Here is a 19,019-nt window from a genome sequence, read left to right on the forward strand (position 1 = left end):
AATCATAATATCATATGATATATAATACTTTTTAATGAATCTTATGGTCTTCAACATCTTTTTTTCATCCAGTCAGTTGTTGTTGTTGTTGTTATTGAGATTCCTACTTTATCACTGGAATGGCTGTCGCAAAAATAAAAAATAAACTGTAAATCTTTACGAAGGCATAAGAATTGAGAAATTTATAATTTTGCTTTATGTTCATGTATATATCCATTTTGTTCAGTACCACACTATATTGGCTGACTGGTGGCAGCTCTGGCACGATATGTTCTCCCACTCACATCTTGAAAACAGCAAATTAGTGCAGCTGCAACTAAGACTTGAGAAGACAATACAATAAAAAGGAAGCATCCCCCCACCCTATACAGGCACAATCAGACAAAGTGAAACAGTTCTTGTTCTGTCAGCAGTGCTGAGACTCCACCGTCTCACAGAGCAGACAACAATGCCCAGGGCTGAGATAACAGGAAATGCCAGCTTATCAAATGGAGGAACGGAGAGAGAGCATGATGGGTAGCTCACTGTTTGCTAACATACAGTACTTATTGAGCACAAATCCAGTCATGCCCTTTATATATAAAATCTGTCATTTACACATTCAGCCAGTAAGACTTTTCTAGAAGTGGAATTTGTTTGCAGAACATGTAAAGTGGATAATTCAAATAAAAGCGGGGGCAAATCCATCACTTTCTTAATTCCAGTTCCATTTCATTGGCTTTGATTTGTTTAGATTGAGTCACCTCTCATGGGGAGTTTGTTTAATTTCACAGCTGAAAGAACACCAATGATTTTTAGGAGTGTTTTCCTTGTTCAACTTTCTCTACAAGCTATTACAGTAAATCTTGAATGCAACACAACCATAAAGCCCAGAATATTAAACTGCTGTTTACAGAGAGAACTTAAGAGTCTGATGATAACACTTAGTGACCATGCAGGTTAATTACGGTATTCTTTTAAAGTCTATTTCCTGCGTTTCACAGGAAGAGGGGACTTAAATAGATTGTGAGTGTGGAAGCACTCAACATCCCAGCTCTGTATACCGAATGACCAAAAGACTGGTATGTATGATGTTGGAAGATTTACTATGATATAAACTAGAAAGCACAACAAGCCCTTAAATTTGAGAGGCTTGACCCAAAGAAAAATGTGGCACGTCCGTTTAAATGATTTAAACAAGTTGATGATTCAAATTTGCAGATAAATCGTCTGTTGATTGGCTAATTGATTCGGAGTACAAGCTACAGTAAAGAATATAATAAAAAATTACCATGAAGTTGAATCGACACATCTCGGAGGGCTGTTGTACTAGACTGCATTAGTTACAGTTGGAAGTGCCCAATAAATTGGCAAAAAAGTACAGTGCTAGCTCATGTGAGCTCCATGATTGGGTTGATGACTTTATAATGATACAACCTGACCCTTATTAAAATGAAACCCCCGTAAAATGAAGCAACTTGCCAGCTACATAATATCTAGTTAAAGACATAGTAAAATGCTGCATGTCCAAGGAAGCAAATCAGCACACCCGTCAGCTGATGAGCCATGTAGAAGACATGTAAATAAAGAAACTACTCAAGATCTTTTTGTACTGCAGTTAAGAGATTTTTGTTTTGTTCTTTGAATGGACAAGCAGTCTTCGTGGGAGGGTTTACTTCACACAATCATTTTCCCTGCACACATATATTTTCAGTACATTGAGTTGTTTTACTTTAGGATCATCATTTTTTTTCTCTTACACACACGCACACACGCACGCACGCACGCACGCACGCACGCACGCACGCACGCACGCACGCACGCACGCACACACACACACACACACACACACACACACACACACACACACACACACACACACACACACACACACACACACACACACACACACACACACACACACACACACACACACACACACACACACACACACACACACTCACACACAGACACAGGCGCTTCCTAGATGCTATACATGCCTCCCTTTCCCGTACAGTAGTATGCGGGACCTGGGATTTGATGGCCCAGGACACTTCCTTCGCCCACCAGCTCTGCAGACCATCCAGTGCCACACCGTGATTGTTCAGCTTGCACAATGCAACATTCCACAATCAGCAGCAACTCCAACAAAACCAGAGGGAGAAGGAAACGACTGGAAGGACTGCATTGCTCTAATCTTATAGGATTAGAATTCCTTTCTACAGGCTCTAATGGGCCTCTATTCTTTTGAACAACAGAGCGTTGAGATGAGATAAAAGAAACTGATACAGATAAAGGCAATCTAGAGCAATTTAGGGAAGAATGTGAGGCTATTAAAGCCTGCACAGAGACTGGAGAGGAAGTATAAATAAATGACTAACCATTCAGGGAAATATATCTTGCATGCAACGCAAGGTTGTGTAAATTAGCAGTTAAATGCATGCACCGAGATGTCTATGAATTAATAATACCATTTAATAATAAGGGAAAACACACAGACAAAATACAAAATACATGTACTAGTTGCACTATATTACCAGTTAGTTAGCTTCCAACACTGGAGCTATTGACCTGCTCTGCACCTTGTGTTACTCATTTATCCTTTCTGCTTCACTACGGTTGGAAAGTGGCATTTAGGGGACCTTAAAAAGTCAAGAACTCAATGTCAGAGATCTAAATCCTAAGCAAGAGGATATACTGCCTTGCATCCCGAGGTGGGGGGGGGGGGGGGGGGGGGTGTCAAGGAGGACTTTATAGGGATCAGTGGACAGACAAAGGCCTGTATGTTGGTCATGTAAGGAAGGCACAGTACATTTATGGAGAAGTCAAAACCTCTGTGGCTTAACTTTACGAAACAGACAAGGGGCAATTGAGACCAAGAGAAGAATGGAGGAGAAAGCACTGTAAGAGAATATGTGTGTGTGCAGGGGAGAGTGTCTGAAGCAGTTCCTAAGCCTGGCCGTCACGCATGCTTAACCTTGCGCTAGCGCCTGTGCGATGCAGCTTGCATATCAATGATGGAGGAATATCAGCAGAGAGGCCTCCAACTAACCTCCACTACACTCTATAAGCACGGGAAGCACAGCAGCATCCACACTTATACTATGGCACTTACAGTGGCAATGCAAGTTAATCCACACCGACTTATGCTAATAGAAATAGGGGAAAATATTAAAATTATTATGAAACCCTGTTTCCAGAAGAGTTGAGGCATTATATACTGTAAAATGTACATCGAAATAGATTGTGGTGATTTGCAAAACATTGCAACCTGCTATTTAATTGGAAAAGACAAAGACAACATATCAAATGTTCTAACTGAGAAATTGTATTGTTCTTTGAAAAGGATATGCTCATTTTGAATTTGATGCCAGCAAACGTTTCAAAAACGTTGGGACAGTGGCAACAAAAGATTGAAAAAGTTGTGAAATGCTAAAAGAAAACACCTAAAGTGGAACAGCTTATAATTATTGAGGTTAACTGACAACAGGTTAGCAACATGTTCACTACTCTGTGAAGGACTGAGTTTGTAAATTGTGCAAAAATGTAAGAATGATGTTTCTCAATGTAAAATTGCAAAGCTCAGGAGAACTACAATAACTACAACTGTATTAAAAACAGAGAGGATATTTCAATGGACATTTCTGCATGGGCTCAGGAACACTTCCAAAAACCTGTCTGTAAACACATCTCATCACTCAATCCATAGATGCAAGTTGGATGCGAAGACGAAACTGTATATAAACCAAATCCAGAAACGCTACTCCTTTCTCTGGGGCCCAAGCTCATTTAAGAGGGACTGAGGTGAAGTGGGAAACTGTCCTGTGGTCTGATGAGTCAAAATTTGAAATTATTTAAATTCTTTTTGGTAATCATGGACGCTGTGTCCACCATTAATGCTGAACAATATACATATACTGTCAAGTAGACAACATCTGGGGCAGCTGGTGGCACAGTGGTTAGAGTAGTCGACCCATGTAAAGAGGCGCCCTCCTCGAGGCAGCGGCTGCGGGTTTGACTTTGACCTGCGGCCCTCCGCTGCTTGCCTCTCCCTCTCTCTCTCCCATGTCCTGTCTGTCTTATCTAATAAAAAGGCTTGAAAACTGCCAAAAAAAACCTCTTTTTCAGAGAAGGCCTTGCTTTTTTCAGCAAGACAATGCCAAACCACATTCTGCAAGTGTCCCAGCATGGCTCCGTAGTAAAAGAGTCCGGAGGCTTAACTGGCTTGCCTGCAGTACTGACTTGCCACCCATTGAACATGTTTGGTGAATTATGAAAAAAACAAAGGGGACCCGAACTGTTGAGCTGCTGAAATCCTACATCAAGCAAGAATGGGAAATCATTCCACTTTCAAAACGACGGACAGTTGGTCTTCTCAGTTCCCAAACGTTTACAGAGTGTTATTAAAAGAAGAGGTGATGCAACCTAGTGGTAAACGTGACCCTGTCCAAACCGTTTTGTATGTGTGGCATCAAATTCTGAATGAGGATACAATTTTCAAAAATAATTAAGAAAATCAATGATTTGCAAATCATTGCATTCTGTTTTTATTCATATTCGACACAGCATCCCAACTTTTGGAAACAAGGTTGCTATTATACTGAACAGCTAAAGTAAACACACGAGAATGCAAAAATAATTTGTGTTTCAGAAATCAGTCAGCAGTGCTTTTCTCAGCGAAGCATGTAGACAGCAAGCGTTGTTTCCACTGACAGCATTTACTTTTGGCTGCAACTCTCAGGTTACAGGAAGCGTTTTTGAGGGAGCGTCCCTACCGTGCTGTGGTTTGGAGCAAAGCTGTGCATATTTGGTGTCACCAGGGGCAACAAAAAAAATGTCCTAACAAAACCACAAGTGCTACCACTAACAACATGAAAAAAACCTGACAGCATGGATCAAAGTTTACAGTCATGGTCAACAAAGCATACGATTAAATGCCTGACTTCTGTTCGTCATGTCCCACACTCATCCACTGATCTGAATCCTCCACTCCCCCAAATGTCAGCATCTCAATCCCAAAGATAAACCTGACACAGTTACTATTGTAGAGAGGAGGTGTGGGTTGTTTGAAGAGAAGTGAAAGATATGATGTGTTGGTTTGTTCCAAATTAAAACAGAGGCATTCAGGGACACCAATGGGGTCTTAAGGGACCATCACCGGGTGATAAACTCACTCATCCATACCCTCCGTCTTTTGAAGGGAGTGATAAAAGACTTTGAGGATGCTGGCCCTCTCCTCCTCTCTTCCCCACAAGCTATCTGATGCCGACGGAGGCCTTTTGTCAAGTCGATGCCTCTCAAGGACCCCAAGGCGACATCCTATGAAAATGCCTTCTACAGGGTCCTCTCTGTTGATTGACACGTCACCCCTTTTTCTGCCTGTGTTGATCAGAGGCGTCACCCCCACCACCCCACCACCCCGCCTCACACAGCTCAATAAGAGGCCGCTGCTTTGATAGCAGTTCTGTGGCAAGTTACATCTCTGGCAGCAGGGATAAGAGAGCGACTAGGAGGGATGCCAGCAGATAAAAGAGGACTTTTAACAGCCTCTATGTGTTCAGCAGGTTAAAAAGTGTTTTCTATCAGGGCCTTGTCAAACTGTCATCATCACTTTTGTTTGAAGATAGCTCTGTACTGAAAAAAAACATATCAGAGCTCCATTTCTTCTCTGATTTTCTTGTAATCCCAGACTGATGCTAATCTAAAATGTTGTGAGGATTAAAAACATCAGCAGCAGTTTTAAGTCAATATCTTTCGCTGACCGTCAGTGTTGCTGAGAGACAACAATGGAGAGCGGTGACAGTCCTCTGTGTTCTCGCAGTTGTTCACAAGCATCCCATGAGAGCTGGAGAGGCTATTAGCTGTGTAATGATCACTGGGTGTTGTAGTTCACATTCACACAGGCAGCGTGACAGACAGATGGAGGTTGATTTTGAGGGAGGAAACATATGGGTAAATGTGCTGTAAGCAGACAGCTCAGATGGGCTTACAGACTTACACACACAGTATGCTCTCTATTGACCCAAAGCGGCATAGGGCGGATACAGATACACAGACATTATCACATGCGTTTATATTGTTCTTTGCTGACTTAGCTAAAGCTGAGGCCCACTATGTGGCTCTGATGTTTGGGTTAAGGGTTTCTCACTGGGGATTTTTACTCCATCACTGGACTTAAGCCAACAGAACCAGGTGTGGCCACTTATCAGTATAAGTGATCCACAGAGAGAGTGAGATGCGTGTAGAGTGCAGAGGTCCGACACACAGCCATTACGGAGCAATAGACCATGAGGTCCTGCAGGATATGACCTGACCTCGCCAGACCTGGACACAAAAACTCACTTTCCCTTTAGATCTCTCTTCCATTCAGTTCTTCTTTTTTAAATTGCTTAACTGTTCAACTGTTGAATTTCAAAGGTCCTGTGTTATGTCCATGCTTTACTGTTAAAAAAACCCAACATAATTTTGGTCATCCGACTATACCTGTATTCACCCTCTGTCTTAAATGCTACGTCTTAGCGCTTGTCTCCTTAAGCCACCCTTCCAGAAAAGGCCAGTCTGCTCTGACTGGTCAGCGTTTACCGGTCTTCTGCATCTGTACTTTTGGCGTCTCTGCACTTTCATTGCAGCTGGGGAATGACTGTGACGGCACTTTCTACCTATATAGTATACGTATATACTGCACAGTGGTTCCATATATGTATAGTTGTGACATCACAACCGTACAGAAGTCCTGACAGCTCGAATAAAGGCACAGTTTCTGAATACAGACTGTGTTAATTTCTCTGTGGATTGAGCGTTTCGATACTTTCACAGTACTTATATAACACCTTGACCTGCTTTATTTAAAAAAAAGACATGGAAATCTCACTTTTCACAATATGTGAACTTTACATGTGTTAGCTTGATACTCATTGTCCTTACTCACCCTCTCCTTTCACCCACCAAGTTGACCTGAAACATATGCTTATCCCCGGTTACATTCCTTTGTTCATGCTCTAACAAATGATCCTCCTCTCTCTTTCCTCTAATGAGTGTGCCTCTATCATTTCTCAAGGACACTGGGATGTAGTAAACAAACAAAAAACTCATCAATTACATTCATAAGGTGGCAGCTGGCACAGACAAAATCAGATTCCTCGCACAGTTGATGCAAGGCATTGTGAGCATACACTATGTCCGTGTGTGTGTGTGTGTGTGTGTGTGTGTGTGTGTGTGTGTGTGAGAGAGAAACTGCTCTATTTTTATTGTAGTTCTCCTGTAATGCGACTCACTGTCAGAGCCAGAGTGGCAGCCTGAATTGCTTCTGTCGGATAAACACTCCCAGCATGCACTGCTTTGCCTCAGTCTGCGCAATGCTGCATTGGCAGCCTCCTGGTAGGATTCGGAGGTGTCTCGGTTCAGAAGTAGCTGTGTGTGTGTGTGTGTGTGTGTGTGTGTGTGTGTGTGTGTGTGTGTGTGTGTGTGTGTGTGTGTGTGTGTGTGTGTGTGTGTGTGTGTGTGTGTGTGTGTCTGTGTGTCTGTGTGTCTGTGTGTGTGTGTGAATGCAGTATGTGTGCAGAATGATGATCCTAACAGCACTAGAAATGCTTAAGTCTGCACCAGATTTATAGTTGGAACCTGAAACAGAGATTGAACAATGGCACTTATGATAGTTGGACTTTTTCCAACTGTCAGTTTACAGTTTCTGCTTATTAGTCTGATTATAAAAAAACAAATAAAATACAGGTTGTACTTTCTAGGAAAAAGTCCACAAAATTAGATATGTGCTGTACTGTATAAGTCTGTGAGCTTAAGAGATGTGAAGTGCGGCAAGAAGACTTACAAGTATGTTTTAAGCAGGGTTTGTTCTATGATTTGTTACACAGAAAAAAAGGAATGTGTACTATGCTCTGCAATGCAACTCACTCAGGACCACAATCCCAGAACTATGTGGAATGTGTCCTCCAACTGGCAGTGACTGAAACCTACACTCGTTGAACAACTGCAGTACACAGTCAGTGGTCGTGTACTGTCACTTTGAATCAAAATCAAGTGCAGACCGTAGCACAGGTACAGCCAGAGAGAGAGAGAGGGAGAGAGAGAGAGAGAGAGAGAGAGAGAGAGACAGACAGACAGAGAGAGAGAGGGAGAGGGGGAGACAGAGAGAGAGAGGGAGAGGGGGAGACAGAGAGAGACAGAGAGAAAAAAGAGAGCAGAACAGTGTTTCTCTCTGTGAGTGTTCACTATAGGCACATACTGTAGATGTAAAGACTGCTTCCTATTCATATTACTGTTGTCTTAAATATTAAAGAATCAAACAAAGCATAAAATATAAACTGAAGGGAGTATAGCTAGCAGAGAGTTTGGGCTTTATTTGCAGATGTCCCTGTTACTCAGCATAATCCATACATCTCGCTGCAAACTCCTTGTGACTGGAACTCATTTTCTACCGAAGAAATGGCAACATTCAGCAAAAGACCCTGGGTTGAACCCACAATGATGCAGTAAGAATTAAGCTTCAGAATACTATACATTTTATATCGATTACTGACGTTTCTTAATATGACAGCTCGTTTGCTCGGTGCTTCACCCTCTGTGGGCATTCTTGACTTCATCCTGAAGTAAAAACTAGAGACCATCTTGCAATGGGATCGCACCAGCCACAATGCCAAACTGGGCCAGGGCATAAAGTAGACACCATCTACCTTTATTTTGATCTCCACTACACACCTGTAAAGTTTTGTGACTGTATCTTATATGCTTGGGGCACTATGAGGGTGTCACAGACAGATATAGCACCATGTAAACACCTATCAAAATACTCTACAGTAGGCGTCTCTAGAACAACATTTTGCCATGATGACACACACACACACACTTTTGGGCTGTTCTATGTTAAATTGATTCTTCATATCAAGAATTATCTGACATGCATAAATAAAGGTAAAACCGTTAGGGTTTACATACTTTCTCAAGACAGAGAAAATTAAGCTTCATTTGTTTCATTTGTTAATCTCAGGCAGATTCTCCATACTGTAAGTCTAAAGTCTGAAGGGGCGGCGGTTCGATCCCCGCCCTGCCCTACTTGTGTCATGGTCGTTGTGTCCTTGGGCAAGACACTTCACCCACCTTGCCTTGTGTGAATGTGTAAGACTGCTGTATGTGTAAGGAGGTGGTTGGAGGGGCCGTAGGCGCTGATTAACAGCCACACTTTTGTCAGTCTGCCCCAGGGCAGCTGTGACTATCGTAGTTTACCAGCACCATGTACTGTATGTCTGTGTAAATGAATGGAACCTGGACTCTGTAAAGGGCCTTGAGTACTGAGAAATGCGCTATATAAATCCAATCCATTAATATTATTATTATAAACCTTTGTATAGTGTTTAATGTTGGATATTTTACATTTTGGGAATCTCTTGAAGAAAGCTGTTTATCCCGCTACATTTACTTTTTATGTCCAAGTATGCAAACTGCAAAACCACCGGATAAACATTTGGAAATCTATGTTACCCGCTGAAGCAAAAAAAAAAGTGTATTCCTAAAATGATCTGTATCAAGAGCACGCTGCACAAATCAGATTGTTATCACACACACACACCACTGCACAGAGGTCAGTTGCATTTACAGCTCCTTTACGTCTACATGGGCGAGATGCCAGAGCCTTGTGTCTGCGGGGGTCCATCCTGAGGTCAATACTACAACAATGTAAACTAATGATCCAGCAAATTCCCTCAGTCCTGCTCTCCCCCCTCCACCTTCTTTCCCTCAATCTGTTGTTGCCTCTGTCTCCCACTCTCTGATCCCCCGCTGCGCTGCAGAAATGAGAAACAACTGAAGATTCGGCGGCACTCGGCCTGCTCTGCTTCTCTGATACACACCACTGATAAACAAGGCTGCTTGTTAAGAGACAAATGAAACTCTGCCTCGCATGATTTCTGCCTTTAACGCCCTTTTCATCGGTGTGTTTTCTTGTCAAACAGCCCTTTCTTTTGTTGTGGCCTTGGCAATAACGCCCAGTGGAACGTCAACTTTTGCCTCGAAATGCAAACACAAATAACGAAATGATGTGCAACAACACAGAGGTCTGAATTAATGTGATGCCAGACAGAGAAACATAAAAGTAAAATGTTAAGTTCCTGCAGGAAGGATCATCCTGCCTGTTTTTATCAAAAAGATTAACCTCCAAACCTGAAGGCACCACTGTAGATGCTAAATAACACAAAAGTATTTAAATCACACAAAACCAGGAGCCCATGAATGTTAAAGGTCCCATATTGCAAAAAGTGAAATTTCAATGTATTTTGTATTATTAGAGTAGTAGACAGACGCTCAATCTACATCTCAATCTCAATCTAGATGCACACAGCCATACTCAGAAACTGCGTTTTTAAACAAGCTCTCAGGACCTCTGTATGGTTGTGATGTCAGAACTATAATATTAGGGCTGGAACGATATTCTTTCCTCCTGATTTGATACTATCACGATACTTGGGTGCCGATTCAATAAGTATTGCAATTCAATATCACAATTTCACGCAATTTTGGTTTATTTTTTTAACACTTTTTTAACACTGGGAAAAAGTTGAATCATACACTTCTAGAGACTTTTATTTTGGAAAATATCTAAATTGACAAGAGTAAACTTGTTTGATTTTCAGCAAGTATGTTATCAGAAATGTCCTTAAGTCAAATATATCAGTCATTGTAATGAGTATTTGAGCAATGTATTTAGCACCTCAAGCATTCAGAAATGTAGCTATTTCTAGGTGCAAATATGGGAAATTTAGTTTTGACTATCTCTAAACTTATATTGTAAAAATGCTTGATTTTGTTTATGTAGTCAGACTAATTACTAATTTGACCATGGAGATCCAATTGACGGCTGGCTTGACTGCAGTCGAGCAAGGTGGGAACTCATGTTGGCCGTATTTGTATATATATATGTATATATACATACATACATACTGTATATGTACAGTGGGTGGAAAGTTCTGAAACAGTGCCGTTTCCCCCCCGCTGCAATGACGGTACGGAAGCACAGAGAGCGCAGATGCAAAAGACCTAACACTGATCATTCAGATCAGGCGGGTCTTCGCTAAGGAGGCTTACAGAGACAGATGTTAAAACAGAGTGTTTCAGACAGTGGGTGAGTACAGGTTTATTCAGACAGATTGTAAAAGAAAAAGAACATTTTTTTTAACATATGTTTCAGTAGAAACCCGATATACGACAACAAACCTCAAAATAAGTAATATGGGACTTTAAAACCTCACAAGTTGCACCAAAAAATTAGGTCTTTACCAAAGACCATGTCTTTCACGTCTTAAATTTAGGAAGAAGCTTCCCTTAAAAGACAACATGTTACCCACTTGTAGGCCATGTTAACACAGCACGTCTGAAAATGTGAACTGAAGTCTCTTTATCATAGGTGAACTGAGCTGCTCTGCGAACTGTCAGGGGACTCCTGAGTTACACTTCAACAGAATAGGTATCTTCTTTGTTTTCCCAGCAGAAAAGCTTATCGCCTAAAGTACATGAGAGTATCTTTCAGACCTGGAGAAAGCTTTCCATCTCTGCATCTGTCAGTGCATGCATGCAATAAGGCAGTGCTATAGAGCCACACTGTTCATTCCTATCCTTATCATATCGATTGGGGGATAGAGAACGGGGCTCAAGGGATGGAGCTGAACACTCCATCACACTGTTGACAAACATGAGGGAACTGGATTCAAAAGACTAAAGAATAAACAAGTAGCAGCAGCTGGGAGTAGAGGTGTCGGGATTAAGCTAGTCTTTTATGGACATAGTACCAGGACAAATTGCCTTAAAAGGGCTATCATGGGTGGAAACCAATCAAAAGAAATAGAAGTTTAATACAATTTATCTTTGTATAGTTGTATCATATTATAAAACATACTCTCTGAATCAGTCACAGTCAAAAGCATTTCATGAATAAATACTTGCTCCTCCTTCCCAGTGGGCGCTGATCTATGATCCCTGCTCACTGACCATCTGACCCCAAGCATCCCAAAAAGTACTGCGCAGAAGAAGCACCCTGGCACAGGAGCTGTGACGAAGTTAGTTTTGGAACATCTGAATTTAGTGTTTAGTTTTCACATCTCATGCATTAAAGCTGATAAGATGCATTGAAAAGTAGTTCCAATAGTTGGTGGGCCAAATTGCATATAGTCTAAAATAGATTGTACATTTTTTTTCATAAATTTGTTACTACCTGATAATTCTTTTCTACTGTCACCGACCTGTCCACATCCAAAAATGACTTCATTCTCAAATGTAAAAACACTTGTCAGAAACGAAAAAACCTAATTAGTTCAGTGATTGGGTCAAACTCTGTTCTCTTGTCTGTGAATCATGTCAATGGACAGAAAGCAAGGCAGCACAGCCACGACGCGCTTTGAAAAATCGCTTATCTATGCTTACATAAATGTAAACACACATTGCTGTAGACTCCATCCTCTTATTCATCACCAAATAGACTATTTAAAAAAAAGCCGGGACGACTGTCTGTCGGGCCAAATGTGTCTGCTGTCACAGCTCTCATCTACTGTAAAGGTGACTGGACTCGCGTGCCACTGAACGCAACAGTCTCTTTGAAAAAGACACCTCAAAAACGCGCAGCGGCTCGCGGTCAAACGCACGGACTTGGTTGCCGCTTCCACTGCCGACAGACGGCCGTAAACGTCGCTCCTCGTGTTTACAGAACTGCTGAATCGTTAGGGCATACTTGGTCGGAACAGTTAGGAAATACATGTAGCTTAGCCACGTTAACAAATGCAAAATTACAAAAGAGTGTTTTAAAAGGAAGTAGTTCGCAATTAAATGAAACAAGCAAGCACAGAAATGCCAAGACATCACAATACAAGAAGGAAATCTTGTGAATTAACCAGTGAAGCAGAACCCGTGCGACACATTCTCACCCTACTTTGTCTAATTAAAGTAAAAACCCCGCCGAAAAAATGTCTATCTTTCTCCAAATAAATGAAGCAGTCAACTTTCTAAGCCTTGCAGAGCGCTGCGCGGAGAGCTCCATGCCGCTGAGTGCAGCGCCGTGTGCCCTCCCCTACCGCAGCTCCGTGTGTGACTGCCCCTGGCCGCTCATGAACTTCCCTCACAGCCGCGGTTTCCTCCCCCATAAATAAAACTTACTTTTCTCTGGCTTGGCTGTCGGACGGCACGTTGCTACTCTTGCCTTTGGCGTACATGCTTGCAGAGAGCTCCGATTGTCACGCACCTGTCAACCCATCACAACCTCCCTGGGCACAGCCCCGTCACCATGGTGACACAAGCAGCGTCGTCTCCCATTGGATGTCCCGCTGTTCAGGACCGCCCGCTCGCCATGGCAACCGCTAGTGAGTGACAGCAGCTTGACCACGCCTCTATATGAATAGCTCCACCTACCTCTCTCTCTCTCTCTCTCTCTCTCTCTCTCTCTCTCCTAGTCTGTCTGTCTGTCTGTCTGTCAGTCTGTCAGTCTCTCCCATCCCTTCCCTGATTGGAAAGGCTGACAAGCATAAGACAGACTGACACACACACACACACACACACACACACACACACACACACACACACACACACACACACACACACACACACACACACATCCGCACCCCCCTCCCTCTATTCTCCTCTCTCAGTGCAAGGGGGGGATTTGAAACCGTCCAACTAGGATTTTAAACAACTGGCTTTGGCTGTTCCTTTTATAGACAATCACACCCTCTACCGACGCACACACAGCGCACTGCGCAAACAACTCTCGCAAATACAAACTGCATTTGCATTGGTGTTTATTTACAAAGGTGTTAAGATATCCAAACGTGTGGAGCACGTTGGGAACAGACATGAACTACTGAGGGCCTGTAAACAACGCACGCAGCATGCACAGGGAGGGTGCACTGTGGGAAGATGTGGCCACAAAAGAAGCCTTCCTGTACATACATGCTTCAACACTATCACTGTGCAGCTGCTCCACCACAAACATGACATTTTGGGGCAATCTAGCGATACTTGCACTACTCGGATAAATGCACAGTGAGGAGGATTTGCTGTAAAGTGTAAATGGTGACCTGTTGGGGTAACTGATGAGTTTGATCAACATCTGGAATCCTCTAAAGGCCTCAAACTGTATGAATGATTCCCCAACAAGTGATAGGAAGTGCTGATGATCATGGGTGATGCTAGTTTGGTACATTTCCAAGAAAAACAGAGGTCACTATGACTGCAGAAACATAGCCTTCTTCAAAGAACAGTGTGTGTGTGTGTGTGTGTGTGTGGGTGTGTGTGTGTGTGTGTGTGTGGGTGTGTGTGTTTTTCTAGATATGCAGCAGGCAAGAAGTGCTACGTCATGCTGCTGTCCAGTCTGGCAGCTAACAGAAAGGAGGGTTCACTCCACTGTCACGATGTACTTATGGCAGATCCACTGAGAGATGGACCACAGCTCGGAGCTATTCAGGACCAGAAAAACACTACAGACTGTTCTGTACAATGCGCTTGATTCCCAGACAGTAATAAGCACTGGACAGACACAGTGTGTGTGTGTGTGTGTGTGTGTGTGTGTGTGTGTGTGTGTGTGTGTGTGTGTGTGTGTGTGTGTGTGTGTGTGTGTGTGTGTGTGTGTGTGTGTGTGTGTGTGTCAGTGTGTGTGTGTGTGTGTGTGTGTGTGTGTGTGTGTGCGTGCGCTAAGGGCATAGCACAGGGGCAGCAGTGTTTATGCTTACGCAATGCTCCCGTGATGTGACCCAGTTGGAATGGATGCACACTGCCTCATTCTCTCCTGCTCTCTCTTGCTGTCTCTATCCCATGTCCTCACTCTCTCATCTCTCTCTGCTGGACTGAAACCTCTCTCCATCTCTCTCCCTCATTCTCTCTCTGCCTCCTCATGTGCCCGCCCTTGCCTCTCGAGAGAGGCGGAGGTTCTATATCAGACAAGCAGAACTTTTGGTTTTGGGATGAGTCCCCTGGGGTCGATCACCATGACAACCACTAGCAGGCGATAACCATGTGTTCCAGAGGATGGCGAAGGAGGGGGAGGGAGGCAAGGAAGAGAGAGAGCGCAAGAGAGCGAGAGAGAGAGAGAGAGAGAGAGAGAGAGAGAGAGAGAGAGTAAAGGTTCACAGGTCGTGTTATGTAAAACAGTCAAATCAGATCAGACGTGAGCTGAATGGGTCACCTCATTGTTGTTTTGTTCACACATGGACATGGTTCATATTCATATGTGCATGGATTCAATGGTATGTCATCATCCTTACAGAGACTGTGATTAGGTAAAGGTGGAGACATAGAGTGGCACTAATAAAAGGGGTTAGATATTTCCAGATAATAAGGGAGTAGTAAGTGGAGGAGGTGAAGTTCATTGGCCAGCCCACTCTCTATGCCGAGTTGACCCTGTTAACAACACGGTGCTCTGATCCTGACAGAGGTAATGAACAGTTAGCCTCTACTGAGTTTGGAGATTAACTTCCCATGCTACTTTGTTACTGCATCGTTCTCCCCGCTTCCCCACTTTCCCTTCGCTCCCTCTCTTCTCTTTTTAGCCCCCACCGCATTTTCTTTCCACTTAACTGCTTATTTCCTCTCTGCGAATTTGTGATTGAAATCACCACTGCCTTTGCATGACAAGACAAAGACCTGCTCTCAAATTCTGGTTATCCAGATGACAAAACATTTCCAGTTGGTAAGGAGAAATATTCAAGAATCAATGGACATCATGAACGCTGACATTGATAGTTGATCAACAGATTAGTCGAGTTGTCACTCATCAGGCAAATATGACGCGCCTTTATTATTTTGAGTTGCTCAAACATGAGAATTTGCAGATTTTCTATGTTTTATATCATCGTAAATTAAATTTGAAATGTAAAAAAATAAATTAAAGATGTCACCTTTAGCGCTTGGATGGGCCTTTTTTTTGGACTGGTCTTTATTGAATTAATAAATAAATAAATCAACAATGTAAATAATCATTATTTGCAGCCCTGAAGATAACTGGTATCAGCAATGCGGAAACTGAATAACAATTCAGTGAAATCAAATTCATTAAACTGCTCTATACATTTTATTGTTATGTATTTTATACAGTGTATACAAAAGGTATTTATCCTTTATCGGGTGTCTCTACATCCTGTCCTTTTTCTTTTCAACTCCCTATCTCCATTAGTAAGCCTCAGGTGGGAACATGGTGTGATGGCCTCTGCTGTGCTACAGGAGGCCAAGGTCTGATCACAGCAGATCACCTCAACCCCATTCATTCTCCCCAGGAAAGGAAGCAGTATACGTACAGAAGAAGAGTTAATGGTGTGAAACCTGTCTTACAGACTGAAAAACTTGACGACATTTTGGCTGACTGATGGACTGGCTGGTTCGTTGACCAACTGGCTGAGTGATTGACTGACTGGCGGGTTTCTTAACTGGCTGGATGTCTGGGAGACAGGCTGGCTGAAGGCTGTGCAGGCACTCCATCAGAGGGGACTTAGCTCTTTTTCCATTGACTGTGTCCCCATGTAATCTGTGGGCCTGTGGTGACAATCAAAACTAAGCCCCAGCGTGTTACACTCCATCACTGAAAAGCACAACGTCAGGAGAGCAAATGATCTGAGAGAGAGAGAGAGGGAGAGAGAGAGAGAGAGAGTGGGAGAGAGAGAGAGAGAGATATTCTCATTTGTCCAGGTCATTGTTATCATTTATTGGGGGAATGTCTCTTTGGTGGAACAACAACAACTCCTTATTGACATCTGAAACGTGAGATGCTTCAACTAGATACTGTTTTTTGTCACATGTCAAAAAGGAGTGGGAACAGTTGGTTTAATATTCTAAAATGCACTGTACTTTAAAACATTATCACAAATTTTTTTCCATATAAAATCTTAATCTGAAAAGTGGCAACACCTGTCAAATAAGTGGAGTAAAAAAAAGATTATTTCCCTCTGAAATGTAGCTTCTGTTCATTCACTTAAAAGAATAAAGTAGCATTCAAATAGAAATACTTGCGAAAGTAAAAGTGGCTGAAATTGTATTGGAATACCAATTGAGTAAATGTCTGTAGTTACCTTCAACCACTGGTCATAAAAACAACATGTTATATCTGTCAGATAACATGCCTCTTGTTTTTCCTTTCTCCCCCTAATCTTTCTCTCCTTCTCTCGCACGACCCACCGCTCTCAGTTTTGCAGCACTGAGCCTGAGGTCACCTATACCCGGCTGTCTAGACCACAGACAGTCACACAAACAAACCAACAGCTACAGACTGAAATCAAAATGCTCCCAACAATCACACTCTTTCTCTGTTTTCCTCCCATTCTCTCCTGTGTCTCACTTTCTCTGTTTTCATGTTAGTCCTTCAAACATAAATGTGTGCATACTCGAATACAGTGAGCTGCGCACACACAAACACACAAATGCGCACAAACAAATGATAGATTTGCCCCTCTCCAGCTTTGCAACAACTGCTTTGGCAGTTTGGCAAACAGCCTTTGTTTACTGAGCCTGTCGATGGGCTATGTAATCGTATATTTCCACTGAGAGGGTCTGTTAGCAAGGACGCTAATTAGCAAACGATTAAGCTCTCACACAAAAGAGGTTCTTGAGATTAATTGGCGCTGAAGTTTACGAAAGCTTGTGGCTTGGTAAATTATTTAGCATGAACAATAGTACACCTTGTCACACTGTGTTTTGTTTTCAGATGAGTAGTTGTTGGTGTCCGGACTGAGGCTATATCATTGTTCAACAGGGGCTCTCTACAGTGGACAGTAGAGTGCTGTACGGTGCATGACGACAGCATGGTGACATTGCCTGTGTTACCGTTTATTCTATGTGAGGTATTTCATTTTTCAATCTAAATACAGACAGCAAAGCTACAATATTAGTAAAATGTACTCCATGAATAGACTTTGAGCTGTGTGCAGGGGGAAATAAAAAAAATGTTATTCCACTCCACATGTAGCTACGGTATCCTCTACACCTGGGATCTTTACAACACCTTACCATCCACACTACCTTGACCTACGCTAAAATTAACCATGTCTATTCCCCTTTACGGAAAATATTCTCCCTTGAAAAAAAACCTGCAAGAAGCTGCATTACAGTCTTGTGAACCCTACAAATGTCAGATACACACTACATGGACACTGACACAACACACACGCAGATACATTAAATGGTCTTGCAATACAGATAGTCAAGGTGAAATCACATTGACAAATGTGTTCATGGCCAACACAAGCATATACATAGGAGAAAAGAAATAAAACTCTTTGGTCCCAGTCTCCTCTGGTCCAGGGGCGTCTTGAAACTGCCTGCTCCAAACAACATTTGCTGTTCCCTCCTCCCCCTCCTCTCTGCTGATGAAGAGGATGTCCCAACCAGGGGTTTTGTTAATGGTGGAAAAAGTTACAAATCCCACTCTTTGACTGGCTATGAAACATATAAATCGCTTTCCTAAGCACAATGGCACTTTCAATAAGGTCTACACAAGCAATTTGCCTCTTGGCATAATTTGATCAGCAGTGTAAACAAAAGGCAACATACAAACTGGTTACACAGTTTATCAGGAATCAACATGCACATACTGCAGCCTCAAGATCATCCAAGCTTCTGTGAAATAAACTTGGAGAAAAAAAATGTTTGCTTTCAACCGCTGATGCAACAGGAAAGCAAGAGATGAAAACATCCTAATAAGCATGTCTAGTAACGTTCTACATTTAGTTGATTTAACAGATTTTTAAAGTTAAGAGGCCCTAAAAATTTAGGCTCTGCTGTGCCTTCTCGTCTTCTGATGGTAGTTGACTCAAAGGATTAATGCCTGTTTGCAAATAGCCAGTTCTTTGCATGGAATCAACCAACCAATGTGTGTGATTCAATATGACATTTATTAGAGATGCAATGAGGACTGCATGTGTTTTTCAGTGGTTAGCCCTTGGACACTTTTTATTTTTACCATTAAAGGTCCCATTTTTTTTTTGGGGGGGGGGGGGGGGGGGTCTACTAGAATATGTTTACATGCTCTAATATTAAAAAGCACATCATTTTTCTCATGTTCTTTCTGT

The 19,019-nt window shown here is 42.4% G+C and overlaps 1 protein-coding gene across 1 annotated transcript in view; it reads right to left on the reverse strand.

Moving 5' to 3' along the window:
- ssbp2a (single stranded DNA binding protein 2a) overlaps positions 1 to 13,255 on the reverse strand; it is a 58,985-nt gene extending 45,730 nt beyond the window's left edge. The window contains exon 1 of the mRNA XM_083912971.1: positions 13,129 to 13,255. Within this exon, the coding sequence (XP_083769097.1) occupies positions 13,129 to 13,184 (56 nt within the window). The 5' untranslated portion in view covers positions 13,185 to 13,255. The remainder of the gene's footprint in view (positions 1 to 13,128) is intronic.
- Positions 13,256 to 19,019: the final 5,764 nt, after the last annotated feature.

The sequence above is a fragment of the Echiichthys vipera genome, assembly GCF_963691815.1.
Source record: "Echiichthys vipera genome assembly, chromosome: 4".
Lineage (NCBI taxonomy): Eukaryota > Metazoa > Chordata > Actinopteri > Perciformes > Trachinidae > Echiichthys > Echiichthys vipera.